This window comes from Physella acuta, unplaced genomic scaffold (assembly GCF_028476545.2).
Source record: "Physella acuta isolate Inbredline_101_S28 unplaced genomic scaffold, ASM2847654v3 ptg000646l, whole genome shotgun sequence".
In the NCBI taxonomy this organism is placed as follows: Eukaryota; Metazoa; Mollusca; class Gastropoda; family Physidae; genus Physella; species Physella acuta.
This window is the reverse complement of record NW_026732165.1, coordinates 53318-72187: the sequence shown is the minus strand read 5'-3', so window position 1 is coordinate 72187 and position 18870 is coordinate 53318. Positions and strand designations below refer to the sequence as shown.

The following is an 18870-nucleotide window of genomic DNA, read 5'->3' as shown; positions in this document are numbered from 1 at the left end:
AGTTGAACTTGACGCTGTTAACTTTACAGGTGAGTTAAACATGGCACTGTTAACTTTACAGGTGAGTTGAACTTGACGCTGTTGACTTTACAGGTGAGTTAAACATGGCACTGTTAACTTTACAGGTGAGTTAAACATGGCACTGTTAACTTTACAGGTGAGTTGAACTTGACGCTGTTAACTTTACAGGTGGGTTAAACATGGCGCTGTTAACTTTACAGGTGAGTTGAACTTGACGCTGTTAACTTTACAGGTGAGTTAGACATGGCGCTGTTAACTTTACAGGTGAGTTGAACTTGACGCTGTTAACTTTACAGTTGAGTTAGACATGGCGCTGTTAACTTTACAGGTGAGTCAAACATGGCACTGTTAACTTTACAGGTGAGTTGAACTTGACGCTGTTGACTTTACAGGTGAGTTTAACATGGCACTGTTAACTTTACAGGTGAGTTGAACTTGACGCTGTTGACTTTACAGATTGTTAACAATGAGCGAATCCATTTCACAGCACAACAAACTGCAACAAAAATTATGAAATTTATGTAGAAATATTACAAACACTATGTAATTAAGATATCTCTTTGTTCGGTATAACATTTAATATTAATTAGTAAGAGTTATTTGAGTGCTATGTGTCTATGAGAAACTTGTATTTTAAAAAAAGCGGCAAAACTTGTTGGATAACCGGAAAAAAAAGTTTAATTGTGTTTCCATTTTGCCATAACATTTACCGACTTTTTCTTTGTTGTGTATCTCTTTGGTTGTTCCCTATGGTGCTACAGACTAATAAGATAGACTATTTTCGCAAAGCACAGCATTTTAAAATGTCTTTTTGCAGAAACCACAGCATTTTAAAATGTCTATTTCCAGAAACCACAGCATTTTAAAATATCTATTTTCATAACCCACAGCATTTTAAAATGTCTATTTCCAGAAACCACAGCATTTTAAAATTTCTATTTTCACAAACCGCAGCAATTTAAAATGTCTATTTTCATAACCCACGGCATTTTAAAGTGTCTATTTCCAGAAACCACAGCATTTTAAAATTTCTATTTTCACAAACCGCAGCAATTTAAAATGTCTATTTCCAGAAACCACCGCATTTTAAAATGTCTATTTTCACAAACCACAGCAATTTAAAATTTCTATTTTCACAAACCACAGCAATTTAAAATGTCTATTTTCACAAAACACAGCAATTTAAAATGTCTATTGTCATAACCCACAGCATTTTAAAATGTCTACATCCTGAGAAAACACCGATTAAAATCTTTATTTTTAGAAACCAGACACTTGAAAAATATTTTTATTTAGAAACCACATAATAAATAAGTCGATTTGTATACCCTACATTTTGTTATCTTGTCTATTTGTAGAACCAATATTATTTTAAAATGTCTATTGTTTGCTAGAAACCACATAGATCTAGATCTACTTGAATTTTAAATTTCCAGATCCTATAATTAGATCATGCAGCTACAACAACTGTATAAACGGATACTGTAACAACAACATCTGCAACTGTTATAGCGGGTACACAGGAAGCAGCTGCAACATCACTTCAACATCGACATCAACGCCGTCTACCACCTCTTCAACTACGACCAGCGCACCAACATGTACGTACTACGGTTGAATAAAAATAAAGTTACTGTGTTTGGCGATAAAATACTGGATCTGGAAAAAATTAAATATTCAATTATTTTTAAATGACTAATTTTTAAGACAATTTATTTATTTATTTTATTCTTAATTATTTATTTATTTAAAAATAATTAGAAAATAATTTTACGAAACGATGGTTAAAAGCTACCCGCTTAAAATCAAGACGATTAAAATCAGTGTGCTCCCTTGTTCCATCTAAGCTGCTTTCTCGCAGTAGTTGTTTTTAGCCCTCTCAGTAGTTATTTTCTAAAATGCAAATACCATGTAGACGCAGTTTTAGATCACCGCACATAAAACATTCGTTTAAAACCCACCCTATTGCTTATTAAAGCGAATGTTGATTATAATAGTTAATAAACTTATTAAAGTGGTAATTTTGTTTATCCAGTTTACATGTAATGGAGGACACCGAGTTGACGAGAATCCTTCTATCACATTGTTGACATGGATTAAAAACGTGATTTTTTTTTTAGCTTTTGCAATCAAAGCGAACGTAAAAATAATTTTAAAAATATAAACTTAAGCCTAAAAATAATTCAGAAAATTAATGTCACTAAAGTTGCAAATCCAGAGAACTTGAAAACAATTTTTTTGAGTTAAGGCATCATTTCTATTTATTTTCATAATAATTTATAGGGGTCGGGCATAAATGACGTCACACTCGTAGGGGGAGGAGGGTCAGTAATTTTGTGACGGTATGTGATGAGGGGGGGGGGGGGTAGATGGTGTGACGTCACTTTTTTTCATTTGAAAAAAGCAATGTTAGAAAACGAGTTATTTCGCGTTTTAGATAACGGTTTTAATAAATTGTAATAGGAATTGATCAAAATACTCTATGTTGACAAGATACTGTATGTCTGACAAGATTTTGGAAAAATATTGATGTTTTAAGAAAAATTCAACAGCAATTTTGAGGGGGGGGGGGGTTGTAGGCTGAGGTGTGACGGAGGGCGGGGGGGGGGGGTGTTAAAAATCGTCAAAAAAGCGTGACGTCATTTATGGATGATCCCATAACCCGATGTTTAACTTTCGTAAGACAAGCCTCGGTTAACCGTACAGGATCTTCAAGATCAATACTTCATAAAAACATATAGTAATTTGTACTCAAAACTTTTCCTATACAATTTCTAAATAAAAACATTTTTTTAACTAATCGACCTAGCTCAGCCATGTTTGTTGTTATTTTCAGTGATTAAATTAATTTAAATATACACAGATAATTTTTTTAGCTTTTTTTATTTTAAATTTTGTTTCGTTACCGAAAATACTAAAAACATCAGATACATCCAATCTTTAGTAAAGTCAAAACAAAAATTCAAACAGATTTTTATAACCATATTTATTTTAGTAACATCGTACATGATTTTTAAAATAATGTATGGGCCTTTCAGATAATTTACAGACTATTCTCTTTGGGTATATTTGTGGCCTTTAGTTACTTTAACCCTTCATTTCATGAATTAATTCAATGAAAACTTTTTGAGAAAAAAAAATCTTACAAAAATCGTTCCCACTCATATATCTACGGGCTCATGCGGTTTGGGCTATTGTTAATATGGCAATAGGTCAATAGGGCTTGTAAGTAGGTCACCATCTTCTCGTTCTCGTACTTGCCTGCTAGTATATCTAAAACAATTTTTTTATTCAATCGGTAAAAAAATAATAGAAAAGTTACCCTGCAATAGTTAAGTTACTTAAAATCGTAAATGGGAATCATGTTAAAAAAATTAGTTTTGTTCGAAAATCTAAATCTCTCTCTGGCTGACGAGATTTCGAATTTTATGCGAGAGAAACAGAGACTTACAAGCCCCATAAACAGACAGGCCATCACATGATGAACAATCAAGTATTTCTCACACCTATATTACAAGACGTTCGGATTCCATCAGAATTTTATCCACGTCCCACCACACACCACCTTGTTTGGATCTGACGAGGGTCGGGGAAGTTTCCGTCTAGACCACCTCAAGACTCGAGCCATGGATACCCAACTGGCGAATTCTCAGTTAGGAATCGCGCCTCCACCCCCACCTCGGCAAGAGTATAAATATTTACACTCACTAATTGAATGCCATCTTCCTCGGCCATCGCGCCTCCAGCCCCCCTCCCCCCCCCCCCACACCTCTACCCAGGCTAGAGTATAAACACTTACACTCACTAATTGAATGCCATCTTCCTCAGCCATCGCGCCACACCCCCCACCCCTACCCCCACCCCGGCTAGAGTAGAAATACTTACACTGACCCCTTGAATGCTGTCTTCCACAGCCTTCGCACCTCCATCCCCACCCCCACCCCCACCCCACCTCCATCCCCACCCCAACCCACCCCACCTTCACCCACCCACCCCCACCCCACCTCCACCCCGGATAGAGAGTATAAAAACATACACTCACTAATTGAATGCTGTCTTCCACAGCCACCATCTCGCCCCAGTGTGACCCCAACCCCTGCCTCAATGGCGGCACCTGTATGGGAGGCGCCTTTGAATACAGCTGTCAGTGTCCGACTGGGTACTCGGGCAGCAACTGTCAAATATGTAAGATATAAAGCCTATATATATATATATATATATATATATATATATATATATATATATATATATATATATATATATATATATATATATATATGTATGTATGTATGTGTATGTGTGTGTATGAGACGGAGTGGCCTAGCGTTAGAGAGCTGGACTGCTAACCCGTAAGTCTCGAGTTCGAATCTGGGTTCAAGTCAGTAGACCGTCCCTGAGTCCACCCAACTCTGATGGGTACCTAACTTACGTTAGGGTAAGTAAAGGCGGCTGGGCATAGTGCTGACAACACTATCCCTTCATATGCCGAGGTCACAGAAACAAGTGAACTCTACTTCACTTGCCCCGTGGACCGTCAGGTTCGAAAGGGAACTTTACTTATGTGTGTGTGTATGTGTGTGTATTTTCGTGTTGGTAACAATGTTCTGAAATGTTTTGAATGTGGTCGTGCTCTGGGGGTGGGGAGAGGAGGAAGGCAGTGTCATACCGAAGAGTTACTGCTCGCTACTCTGTATTGCGTTTGTAGACCACTAAAATGGCGTCTTTGGGTAGAGGGGTGGAAGGGGATGGAGGCGTAACAGTGTGGGGGGGGGGCACAACACCAATGATGCGATACCAAACCGAAAATTATGTTAATTTATCAGACTCTTAAAGTTTTAAACATATAGGCTACATCTTAAACGTATCTTCTTCGTTCTTAATTTTTAGTGTTGGAAGGGATCGAGCTTTATCTTCCAGACGGTTTGAACTCGAGACTTTTTTTTCGAATTTATCAACCACGAACTTTTTGCCGACTCGACCACGCCTCCATAACAATTAAGGATACGTGTCAGCTGGTTATGCGCCATTGAGGCCATTGACTCCGATTTCAGCCTGCTTTTCTTTTTGGATTTGCTTCCATAGCCTTTGTCCAACTAAGAACAAACTACAAAGCAGCAGTTGTTTGATTTTGGAGTTGTCTCTCCTAGAAGAGTGGCTGTCCCCAGCTAACGAGCCTCATCTGCCCGAGTGTTCGAACTCGATACTTTTCGGTGTAGCATCCATGAGCTTTATCAACTCGACCACGCCGACCCTTAAACGTATAAATAATGGCTAAATGCCCAGTAGGGTATGACACACATATTTTTCTACTCGAGGTGATTGATTGAGGAGGGGGGTGGGTGGGTCATGTATAGCCTCACCTAATGACGCCACTGAATACATAGCCTGTATTTTTTGTTGCCTATAACAATATGTTTAAGAGTTTAAAAAAAGGTTCTACAATATTTTTTCTTCTTCAAATTCACAGTCAAATCCAACCCAAACTGTACCTACCCCTGTCCCTCTGACGTGCCCAGTTACAACTACCCCTCATGGAACGACACGAGTTGCTCCTCCTACTACACCTGTCAAAGAGGTGTCCTGAGTTATCGCACCTGCCAACCCGGGTACAAGTTTGACGTGGTCTCAATGAGTTGCCGGGATCAAAATGAAGATAACAGATTTTTCTGTGACTTTTTCAAAGGTGTCATTCAGGGTTAACTATATTTTACTTTACCAAAAATAACAAACATGATTTCAATTAGCACTTTGAACTTAAAAAGCACTAAATTCTAATTTTATAAACGGAAATTTTAAGTTATGGTTATCTCTTTATATATATATATATATATATATATATATATATATATATATATATATATATATATATATATATATATATATATATATATATATATATATATATATATATATATATATATATATATATATACATTGTGTTTCTAATGCTATTTGGACTATTATGATTTAATTTAATTTAATTTTTTTTTGCTTTTTAAAATTCTAATGTGCATTAAAGAATTAACTTTTTTAAAAACTAACCATTGGGTTTATCTAGTTATTTGGGTTGTTTGTCTTTGTAATGCTGCTTTTTACTTTTGCTTTATATGTTTCATTATCATCAACCTAGTTTAGAAAGTGGAAATAAATCAGTTTATAATATTAAAATACTGTACAGTTTGCTCCATACACTTATGCTAATATTTTTAATTGCTTAATATATTGATTTAATTAATCACTATAATAATGTTGGTATGCCTACTTGTATTCCTTTAATCAACATGTTTATAATCCAAGATAGATAACCTAGTCACACATTTTCTTTGTTAGCTATTATTTCACTTTAGTTTCTTTTCGAACAATAAAAATAGCTTTAATTTATATTTCTTTCAATACTCTAACATCAAATTAGTTTACTCATAATCATAGAATAATCATTTATGTAATCGTATTCATTATGTTAAGTGTGTTTTTGTCACATAAGAATTATATTACAAAACGCAACTAGAGGATTTTATTTTGATAAAGTTAGAGATGAGTTTTATGATTAATCTACGAGGTTTAAGTTTTTATTAGGTTTAAGACAATTTTCTGGTTTTTAACTTTATTTTTCTTAAAGTAATTCAACACAATTTGGGTAAGTACTAATGAGTACGCCTAATAAACCAATATCAATTATTATTTAAAATTTATAGCCAATAATTTAGACAAATTTAAATTTAAAAATAGTGTTTAACACATTAACACAAATTTAAACATCATGGTTGTTTACTATATTTTGCGGACATTTGCCAGATTTTTATGCCAAGTTTGTTTTAAACTATTCAATTTACATCCTACATATCTTAGTGTTAACATTTCCAACCTCCCCAACCGCATATCATATTACAATACGATAATTGTTCAATTATATTATGTCATTCATAATGACATTGTTTTGAAAAAGAAAACAATAGGTATGTTAATCTTTAGAAGACTTGTACAACACTATAGGGTGAAATATAAACGAAATTATAAGCTGAAATTTAATCTATTATAAACATTAAACAGTTTCGTAAAAATTAAGTAACAATAAATACAGAAAAGAAGGTAACGAACTTCTATAAATTTGCATAGAAACAATTACATAGTTTTTGTGTTTGTATAGACAAATATTTTTGAATATATATCATATTTTTAACCCTGTGCTTTTATATATTTTTGTATTATCTTGTCGCATTTATATTTGTATCTTTATCTAACTAGTTTTTTAAATTTTCTTTCTAATTTGAAAAATTCATATAACACCTTTTGATATTTTACAAAAAACAATAATATTCTAAATTCGAAGAAAGTAGATTAAAACGAATCTATAGCCAGAAATCATGAATAAGAAAAGAACGGTAACCCATGAAAAACAAAATTGAACACCAGGGAAAGGTAAATCGTATCTGATGAATTTGTCATAATTCTATTCCCAACAGCTGCACATAATCAATTATTAGACTCATTCACAAATCCAAAAACCTATTTTATGGAGGTGTAAGGGTGTGTGTGTGTGGGGGGGGGGGGCGGGTTGGTGTACAACCAGTGTTTCTTCCAGACTTTTATCTCCGGGGGAGGGGGGGCACTAGAAATTTTCGGGGGGGGGGGGCGGTCAACATTTAGGGGGGGGGGGGGGGAGCGGACACTAGTAAAAGTGTGTGTTTACTATATAAAATCCATCTCGTTCGGAAGAGATGCCTGGAAGAAACTCTGTGTACAAGATTAATATTGCCAAGTAGGCTACGCTGTTCAAGAAACAAACATATGAAGCTGAACTTATAAGTCGAAAAAACTGGTCAACAGCAGTGGTGTTTAACTTGGGCTCAATCGAACTCCAGGGGTTCGGTGAGTCAGTCTCTGGGGTTCGGTTAGTCAGTCTCTGGGGTTCGGTGAGTCAGTCTCAGGGGCTCGGTGAGTCAGTCTCTGGGGCTCGGCGGAGAGCAAGACACAAACCCGACTAGTATTATTCGTGATTTTTTTTTTCAGCGTGAAACTATAGAAGGGTTCGTTTAATGCGAATGTGAAACTGGTGGGGTTCAGTACCACCAAAAAGGCTAAGAACCACTAGTCTAAAGTAAAACAAAAATATAACAAGGTTATTGTTTAAACATCACAGCCTCGACAACCACATTCCTGCCAACCACTGCGCTGACAACCACACTCAAGGCGACGTCAACCACTGCAGTTACAACAACCACATCTAAACTAACTTCAACTATGTCAACCACAACTACAAAGACATCACCCACAACAACTACAACCACAACCACTCCAACAACAACAACTACGCCGACCACAACTACGAAAACAACACCCACAACAACCACAACTAGTACCACGCCAACAACAACTGCGCCGACCACAACTACAAAGACAACACCCACAACAACCACAACTACAACCACTCCAACAACAACTACGCCGACCACAACTACAAAGACAACACCCACAACAACCACACCCACTCCAACAACAACAACTACGCCGACCACAACTACTAAGACGTCACCTACAACAACAACAACCACTCCAACAACAACTACGCCGACCACAACTACAAAGACAACACCCACAACAACCACTACCACTCCTACAACAACTACGCCTACCACAACTACAAAAACAACACCCACAACAACCACAACTACAACCACGCCAACAACAACTGCGCCGACCACAACTACAAAGACAACACCCACAACAACCACAACTACAACCACGCCAACAACTGCGCCGACCACAACTACAAAGACAACACCCACAACAACCACAACTACAACCACGCCAACAACAACTACGCCGACCACAACTACAAAGACCTCACCTACAACAACCACTACCACAACTACAACCACACCAACAACAACTACGCCGACCACAACTACAAAGACGTCACCTACAACAACCACAACTACAACCACACCAACAACTACTCCCACCACAACTACAAAGACATCTGCCACAACAATTACAACTTCGCCAACCTTAACTAAGCCGACCGCAACAACATCATCCGCAACTACTAAGACTTCAGCATCAACAACCACACCCACGCCAACCACAACTCTAAAATCAACAGCGACGTCTACTGGAGTAACAACTACCACCATAGCCATATGTAAGTGCTTCAGTTTCTCGAATTCAACGTTTGTCTTCGTCTGATTCGATTTAGTAATTTATTATTATAGCACACCGTGTTTATGTGTATCAAACTCTTAAAAACGAACTTAAGCGCCATAGTGCTCATGGGAGAGCCCGGAGCGCCTAATCACAGGCGTCACTGTGGCGTCACGCTGATGTCACTGTGGCGTCACGCTGATGTCACGCGAGGGTAACACTAACGTCACAGTGGGTGAGGTATTCAGCTTTGTGACAGACATATGACCATAGTAATTTGGTTAAAATCGGCAGCCAAATTTTATAATGTCCTCTATTTGATAACCTCCAACCCTCATCTTCTAACCAGGAATTACCTTAAAGGAATATGTAGCCAAATTTTTTTTTAAATATTGAAATCCATGTCGCCATGATTCAGATATATGATAGACATTTTTTTTCTTCTAATTTCCAGACACGCCCAATCCACTCTGCACCTACCCCTGCCCCTCTAATGTTCCCAGTTACAACTACCCCTCATGGAACGACACGAGCTGCTCCTCCTACTACACCTGTCAAAGAGGTGTCCTGAGTTATCGCACCTGCCAACCCGGGTACAAGTTTGACGTGGTCTCCATGAGTTGCCGAGATCAAAATGAAGATAACAGATTTTTCTGTGACTATTTTAAAGGTGCCATTTCGTTTTAACACGTTTTTACTTTACCATAAATAACAAACATGATGATTTCATTTAGCACTTTGAACTTTCTAAAATATTAGGGTTTTGTTTCAATACTCTAACTTCAGATTAGTTTACTGAAAAGCATATAATAATAATTTATATATCCTTATCGTTTCAATATAATTAATCATTTTGAAAAATGTAAATTTAAAAAATAGTTTTCTAACATTTTAACGCAAAGTCGAACTTGTTAGTTATAAACGATAACCTGCGGGATTTAGACTAATGTATATCCCGACTCTATACCTTGTGTTTCTAGCAAACCTAAGACATTGGCCATTTTTTATACTAAGCTTGTTTTAAACTGTCAGTTTTAGTTAAAGAGATTTAATTAAGTTTAAGGTTTTGAATAGCTTCACCAAAATTTAATTACAATATATACAGGAAGGAAAGTAACCAACATCTCTACATATACATAGAAACAAATAATTGATAATTGTTGTCTAAGCATCTAATTATTTTTTTAATAATTTAATTATATATATATATATATATATATATATATATATATATATATATATATATATATATATATATCCATATTTATTCATTTTATCGCATTTTAAATTTGTGTTTATATCTTTTTATATCTAGGTTTGTTACCTAGGTGCTTCTAATTTATGATTCGGTCTTAATAATCTCGTAATTAAAGGACAATTACTATTCCGTTTCGAAATTTGGTCTTCGTCAGCAAACAGTTTAACCTTTACTCACACTGTTGTTAGCTTGGCAAGGAAAGCTTTCGTTGCTATTGTCATTCTCGTTAAATTGAGGGTACGAACAAAGCCTGTTTAATATATATCTAATTTGCCTCCCTTTGACTGTTTGTGTCCATAGACATCAACAAGTTAACAAGAATGTTTCCATCAATCTTAGTGAAATGGGCGAAAACTCGTATTTTTTTATCTATATTGCTTTCATGGCCCTCCGCAAAAAAAAAATTAAGCCTGAAAAAATGTTTATATTTAAAAAAAATATGTTATAAAAGTTGCAAATGCAGAGAACATGAAAATATTTTTTTTTTCGCGTTTAATGCTGCATTTCTATTTATTTGGATCAAGCCTAAATTATAACCTGTTGTTTGAATTTCGTGAAACAAACATTGATTGGCTGTACAGAAACTCGGTGAACGATCTTCTGAAAGTAATTTGTCCTCGAAACTTTGCCAATAAATTAAAAAAAAAATATATATACTTTTTTAAACCACATGTCCTAGTTATACAATATTTATTTACATTTTCACTAAAAATTCCAGTGACAACACAAAATCAAAGGGACAGCGTGGCCTAGCGGTAGAGAGTTTGACTGCTAACATTAGAATCACGAGTTCGAATCCGGGGTTCAAATCAATGGAACTCTACTTCATATGCCCCATGTATTTTGAAATAGCTTTCGTTTTGTTGTTTTTTTAAATTGTTTAGTTACTGAAAATACTAACAAACCGGGAGTGATCTCCCCTAAACTTTCTCGAATATTCTTATATAAAACAACAGGGGATTGGAACTCGGGATATAGACATGATTTTAATCCATTTTAAATACTTAAAGTTTTAAAAATAGAATAAAATTTCGTAGACAAATTAATTGCACACCAAGTGAACGCCAAATAAAAAAGCGCATAATAGTGCGCAATATTATTAGTACTTTAAAAATTTTTATTAGTTTTTTGAGAAAATTATTACTTCCGGTGAACGGAAATTACTCAAAATTTGACAGATCTTTTACTTACATGTGAATTTTCATTTATCTATCTGAAATAGTACTTTATAGGCTTTTGAAAAATTCAAAGAAGAAAAAGTACCACTTCCGGTTATCAGAAATCGCTCAAAAGTTGATACGGATCTACGATTTTGATAAAATATTTATATATGAAATAAATTTTATCGACCTAGCTGTAACGGTACTCAAGTTATCGTGTTTACACACACACAGACACACATACACACACAGACATACGGACAAGATTGCAAAACTATGTTTTTCCGACTCAGGGAGGCGTAAAACGTCGAGATTTGCAAAAATCTCGATTTTTTTTTGCACGATTACAAGACTTTCTCTATACTCTATACTTTGTATATACGAGAAAGTAAAACATCAAAGACATGCAATCTTTGTTGAGGTCCGACGAAAACTAATCAGCCAGGATTTTATAACCATATTTACTTTAATAACATCCTACATGGTCTTAAATATATTTAATGAGCTTTTCGAATAATTTCGAGAGGTTTTTTTTTTTTCGTTTGGGTCCATTAGAAGTAGAAGGAGCAATGCCCGGCTTACATTATTTAATAAATGGCCTAGCTATTGTAATAAGCAACTATTTAAAAGAAACAACAGTTTTTTTTTAAAATATTAATCAATATAAATGAATGGTGAGTAGAATAACTAATTACAACAAATATTAATTAGTCTACCTGTAATTATTCGAGATTTCACAAAATGAACACAGGTACTGTACATTCTTGTCTACCTGATTTGATTGAGAACAGAATCCCCTACCACACCCACACCCAGTGTTTCTTCCAGAGTTTTTTTTCTCCGGGGGTGCACTTGAAGTTTTTTTTTTGGGGGGGGGGGGGGGGACACTGTTAAAATTATATATTTTGTATATAAATTTCATTTCTTTGGGGGGGGGGGGGGGGGGGCGGTAGACTTTCTTCGGGGGGGGGGGGGGGGGGTCGGGAGATGCCTGTAAGAAACTCTGCCCACTTTCCACACCCTGTAAAAAAATCCTTCCATGCATATGACATTTACCCTAACTGTAAACATAATCATTACATATCAGCATTTGTTTGCTATCTTGTTGAAAATAATGTCAACCCTTTGCTTCACAGTGCGTTTAACAACACCTACGTCATCATAACCTGTGTACTATTCTTCCACAGCCTCCCCGTGTAACCCCAACCCCTGCATCAACGGTGGCACCTGTGTGGCAATGACCTACGAGGCAACCTGTATATGCCCCCCTCAATACTCAGGCTGGAGCTGTGAAATATGTAAATATAGTTTAAGATTACGACTTCAACGTTTTTAAATGAACTCTGTGATTGTAGTTTAGGCATGCTTGTGATCCATTCACTTAAATACTTCATTACGTTAAGGTTATCGTAAGGATTATGTTTAGGTTGACGGTGAGGTATTAGTAATGTTTTTTATATGGGCTACCGTAAGGATTATGTTTAAGTTGGCGGTTATTTTTTAATTTATTTTTTTAAAATCGGCTACAGTAAGGATTATGTTCTAGAAGTGCATGCCTTGTTATAAACTATCCTGTTTAGGGGTACGGCCAGTGATGGCGCCAGGTTATTTAATTTTAGCGCCGTAGGCAAAACTTCTTAAAACGCCCCCTTTTACACAAATTAGTTACTAAAACATATGTGTAAGAAAACAATTAATTAAAAGTGTCGTATTTATTTATTAGCAATTGCATACACGTTATAAGTAGACATCAAAATTAAATTTTAGGTGCCTCCTTCGTATCAAAAGTTTGTACTAATTCCTTGCAATTCCAGTTTGCAAGCGTAATCACATTCTATTGAAATTGGTGCTAAGTCCACGGATCTACTTTGTACTTTACGACATAGCACCCCCCCCTTAGAAAATTTTAAGTGCTTCCCCCCCCCCCCCCCTTCAGGGAGAAAAAAAGTCTGAAAAAAAACACTGAAAAAAAAATCGTGTAGTGTTGGGCTCTCTGCAGCCCTCCCAAGGTGAGTTCCAAAACGGAACTTACCTGTTTTAAGTTTGCCTGTCTTTAGTTATAATTGTAAAATGTCTATATTGATTGATTATGTAACGATTTTGCTTTGTTTAGGAGAGGGTGAAAAAGACAATTAATTAGATGTTTAATTTACGATTAAGATTGTATGTCTACTAACATTAAGTATTGCAATCTACATCGGCTACTGATGTATTTGTTTTTGAACTTGATAATGCTAAAAAAACCCACCAAACTATTTTGTTTAGAACTTAAGCGCTATATTATTTTTACAATAGCACATTATAACTTAAAGTTGTATTTATATGTAGGCGGTCAACCTAAGGTGCAGGAATTTAAAATGAATGTAAAGTTAAGCAACGAATTATCTCCCATTTGAAAATCCAAATACCAAAATTGAATTCAAGGGAAATAACTTTCACAAGAATAGCTAAATTAACCTAGTGTAACTAAGACATGCTTGAAAAAACACAGTAAAACGCTTTAAATATCATTACGTAATAATTATATAAATATATTTTATTATCTGTGTGACTTTGTGAAAACAATATATTTTACTTATTGAATACTTAATTGTAGGTTTTGTTTGAAAGTCCAATAACGGTAGCTTTATTATTACATACTTCTATTCAATTATAAAGACATACAATTAATCGCACTGCCACACGTGATTCAATTTATAAAATTTTGGATCCCTTAAATAAAGGGACGGCTTTCGAAAAATTCAAATATGGTTAACTGCTTTAGACATTGCTAGGATTATTGATTGAAGTTTTTAAAAAATATAATTTGAGTAAAAACAAAGTTTACGGTTAGTTATAAAATTCCATCCTATTTAACATTATATATTAATACTTTGAGAGCGGTAATATAGATACCTAAAAAACAAGATTTTTCAACTAGAGAACGCCCTCCTTTCTTTGTGGTGTGTTCCATACTGAATTGAAATCATCTAACTTTCTATAAACTCGACTACTCGAAATACTCTACTACATAAACAACACATACTAAACTTCGATACTTAAACATAACTAGACTCGATGCTCCAGAATTACGACACCAACTCGTTCAACTTCACCAGCTCTACAAACGGTACTCTCAATCAACAACGATTTCACTGGATCTACTGCTACACTACAATAAAATTCGATACCTTAATACCACAATAATCAATACTCCCGAATTTCAGAACTACGATACTTCATCACCTGCATTCTCTATTATCAATCAGATTCCACTAGATCTTCAAGTACAAAACAGCCGAATAAAAATTATGACACTTTAACACTTCGATACTTTATACCTACGAAACCATATCAGCAACAGCCTTCCGACGTTACTCCCAGATCTAAACGATTCATCAAAATTTACCAAACAATTACAATACTTTGAACACCCCGTCATTACAAAACTCTATTCACCAGGACCAGTGGCGTAGGCAGGAGGGGGGTCATAACCCCTCGGTATATATATATATATATATAAAGTATGAGGGGGTGTGCAAATCGAAAGTTTGATGGGGGGGGGGGTGCAAATCGAAAGTTTGAGGGGGGTGCAAATCGAAAGTTTGAGGGGGGGTGCAAATCGAAAATTTGTCCCCGGGTAAAAATTGGAACCCCCCCCCCCCCTTTGAGACGATCCTGGCTACGCCACTGACCAGGACAAATATCTAATTCAAAGTCAGAGCAATCGAGACTTTCAAACCCTATTAAAATTAGATGACCTTTTGAAATTTAAATTACGAACTTATTTAATCGTTTTCTACATCAATTATGTGACACCAAATTTAAAAAAGGCTAAGTAACTGGTAAAAAGCGCCCCGACCTTTCCAAATTAGGGAGGTGGGGTTGCATTTTCACCATCGCGAATAAATATAGGCCTATATAGACCTAATTTAGGAGTGGGGGCGCAAAATTGACAGTTCGTCCTAGGTGCCGAAATAGATCGCTACTCCTTTATAAAAGTTATTAATTATTAGGTACTTTTTGATAGAAGCGATTGAACCTTTTGCGCCCCCCCCCCCCCCTTGAGGATAGCGCCCTAGGCGACCGCCTAGTTTGCCTTATAGGTAGCGCCGGCCCTGGGTACGGCTAAACGAAATGTTATCAGTCGTGTCCGTGTCTTTCGAGTTATCAGTCACAACTATAGGGCTGGTAAGTAGGTCACCAACCAGTTCTACGGCTCAATAAAACCTGCATGAGCCATAGAACTGGATGGTGACCTACTTACCAGCCCTATAATAACATGCGCATTTCAACTATTAGTATTGGATGACGTTCCATTTGTAGTTCTTCATAAACTCAGTTAACATTTGTAGCAGATGTATTTGTAACACAATTTTCATTGGAAATACAGCTCAACTCCATGCTAGGATATGTTCCTGAAGACTATTTTTAGCTATTGTATGCTACGCATGCTGTTGTCGGTAAATGATGAAGTTATAAATGATGAAGTTGATGCATTATACCGGTATCATTGTGGCGTCGAACTTGGGTCAAGGTGATATAATATTGTGGTCAAGGTGATATAATATTGTGGTCAAGGTGATATAATATTGTGGTCAAGGTGATATAATATTGTGGTCAAGGTGATATAATATTTTGGTTAAGGTGATATAATATTGTGGTCAAGGTGATATAATATTGTGGTCAAGGTGATATAATATTGTGGTCAAGGTGATATAATATTGTGGTCAAGGTGATATAATATTGTGGTCAAGGTGATATAATATTGTGGTCAAGGTGATATAATATTGTGGTCAAGGTGATATAATATTGTGGTCAAGGTGATATAATATTGTGGTCAAGGTGATATAATATTGTGGTCAAGGTGATATAATATTGTGGTCAAGGTGATATAATATTGTGGCCAAGGTGATATAATATTGTGGTCAAGGTGATATGATATTGTGGTCAAGGTGATATAATATTGTGGTCAAGGTGATATAATATTGTGGTCAAGGTGATATAATATTGTGGTCAAGGTGATATAATATTGTGGTCAAGGTGATATAATATTGTTACGGGGGTGAGGGGGTGGGGAGGGGGGGGGTGTCGGAAGGTCTTGAGATTAGTGACAACACGTGACATGACAATAGTAATTTGTCAAAAATCGGCAAATGATTCATACGGTCTTTTAGTTGAAGATTACCCTTTCCCCCCACCTTGCTAAACAAGAAGGGCCTCAAAGGAAAATACAGCAAATATTAAAATCAGATATTTGATGGATATTTTTTTTTCTTCTAATTTCCAGACAAGCCCACAGAGAACTGTACCTACCCTTGTCCCTCTGACGTGCCCAGTTACAACTACCCCTCATGGAACGACACGAGTTGCTCCTCCTACTACACCTGTCAAAGAGGTGTCCTGAGTTATCGCACCTGTCCACCCGGGTACAAGTTTGACGTGGTCTCCATGAGTTGCCGGGATCAATATGCCGAAAACAGATTTTTCTGTGACTATTTCAAAGGTGCCCTTCTTGGTTAAAGGATATCGATGTTGTTGTTTTTTTTTTTAAGGAATTCCCATTGAACTTGCAAAAATTAAAATAATTTTTTTTTTCTTCGGAAATTACATTTATAAAAATAATTTCTTGTTGGTTCTCAATTATTATTTTTTAATTTATTTGAATTCAGTTTTGATTACCAGAACATGCTTATCATGAATTGCTAAAAAGGAAAAAAGAAAAATCATACTAAAGTCCCACATTTTTTATCACCATCCATTTTCCTGCTCTACACGAAGATCACTCTGGTTTTTTTAAATCACTAATTAATCAAGTTTTTGACAAATAAAATAATATTTTTTTTAATTCAATTGTCTAAACATTTAAATCAGTAATAATAATTTGTTTGAAAGTTTTACACAGCATCATAGATATGATCATCAATTGCATATATAATAATCAAAGAGAGAAAATTAAATGGCCAAAGAACTAGACGATGATCAAGTGTCATACGCAATAATGTTTAATGATATAATTCGCGTAATTACGTAGCAAACGACAGTCAATTACTAACCTGTTGTTCAATAAGTTTCTGTTTAAGATTTTAAAAACCAGTATACGCATACAGAAAAAAATCACACACAACTTTTACTTAATATTTTCAAAATTATAATTTGTTTATTTTTACTTCTAATTGAAAATTGCAGTTGTTTTATTATGCTTTATTGCGTATCTTAAATTTTAAAATGAATAATAATACGTATTACTTCCCTTTGTTACTCCAAACCTAAAGAGATGAGGCTTTTACATATTTTGGTAAATATAGCACAATAAAACACAAAGGCAAATTAAAATGACGATGGAAATAATAATAAATGGAATTTATACAATGCAAAAAAATAAGTATACAAGTGCTTTATATCAGTCTGAAAATGCAAACTTTTCTTTGGATTTAATTTAAAACTATCTAATTATTAAATCATTGTAAATGAATGAAAGTAAAAATCTGAAAAAAATATAGCCATTGTTAATCTGTATTAGTCCCTACAAGCCGTTAATGAAAACTATGATACTAAAACGAACAAGGAGGTAAGTACAACCGATGCTGTAAACTACATGTTCGAGGGAAAAAATATTAAAACTAGTTGCTTAGGTTATGTCTGGTTTAAATAGCCTAAATTATACATGCATAAATATGTATATATATATATATATATATATATATATATATATATATATATATATATATATATATATATATATATATATATATATATATATAGATATATATAGATATATATAGATATATATATAGATATATATATATATATATATATATATATATATCCCACACCTATATCTTATTATCTAACATAACCTACAACTTATTCCACACATATCCCACAAATATCCCACAAATACCACACGCATATTCGCACATATCCCACACAAAATGCAACTCTTAGCCCACACATATCCCACACACGTACCGAACTCCTATCTAATTAAAACCCGTATTCAAAGTATCCATAAACCAAGTCACATCCTGCGTCAATATCGAACAGGAGCAGTCAAATTATTTTGTTTTCATGTAGCCCAATATGACGTATGGCTCCTCTGAGAGTATAAAAATGTATACCACATCCACATTTATTTGAATATTATTTCCGTAAATTACACGACTAATTAATGGCTGTTACGTATTGTGGGAATACATTTTTGGCGACGTATCGCGTCAAGTGGGGGATAATTTGCATTTAAAAAATACGTTGCGTATATTGGATGATGCATTAGAAAGGGGAATACGGCCAGATGTAGGATAAAGCAAT

General features: G+C 35.1%; 1 protein-coding gene across 1 annotated transcript in view; it reads left to right on the top strand.

The window, feature by feature from the left end:
• Nucleotides 1-17184, top strand: part of LOC131948440 (mucin-2-like) — a 34750-nt gene extending 17566 nt beyond the window's left edge. Inside the window, exons 5-11 of the mRNA XM_059310045.1 lie at nucleotides 1458-1622; nucleotides 4087-4206; nucleotides 5489-5704; nucleotides 8162-9163; nucleotides 9617-9832; nucleotides 12768-12878; nucleotides 16850-17184. Of these exons, the coding sequence (XP_059166028.1) occupies nucleotides 1458-1622; nucleotides 4087-4206; nucleotides 5489-5704; nucleotides 8162-9163; nucleotides 9617-9832; nucleotides 12768-12878; nucleotides 16850-17082 (2063 nt within the window). The 3' untranslated portion in view covers nucleotides 17083-17184. The remainder of the gene's footprint in view (nucleotides 1-1457; nucleotides 1623-4086; nucleotides 4207-5488; nucleotides 5705-8161; nucleotides 9164-9616; nucleotides 9833-12767; nucleotides 12879-16849) is intronic.
• The last annotated feature ends 1686 nt before the right edge of the window (nucleotides 17185-18870 follow it).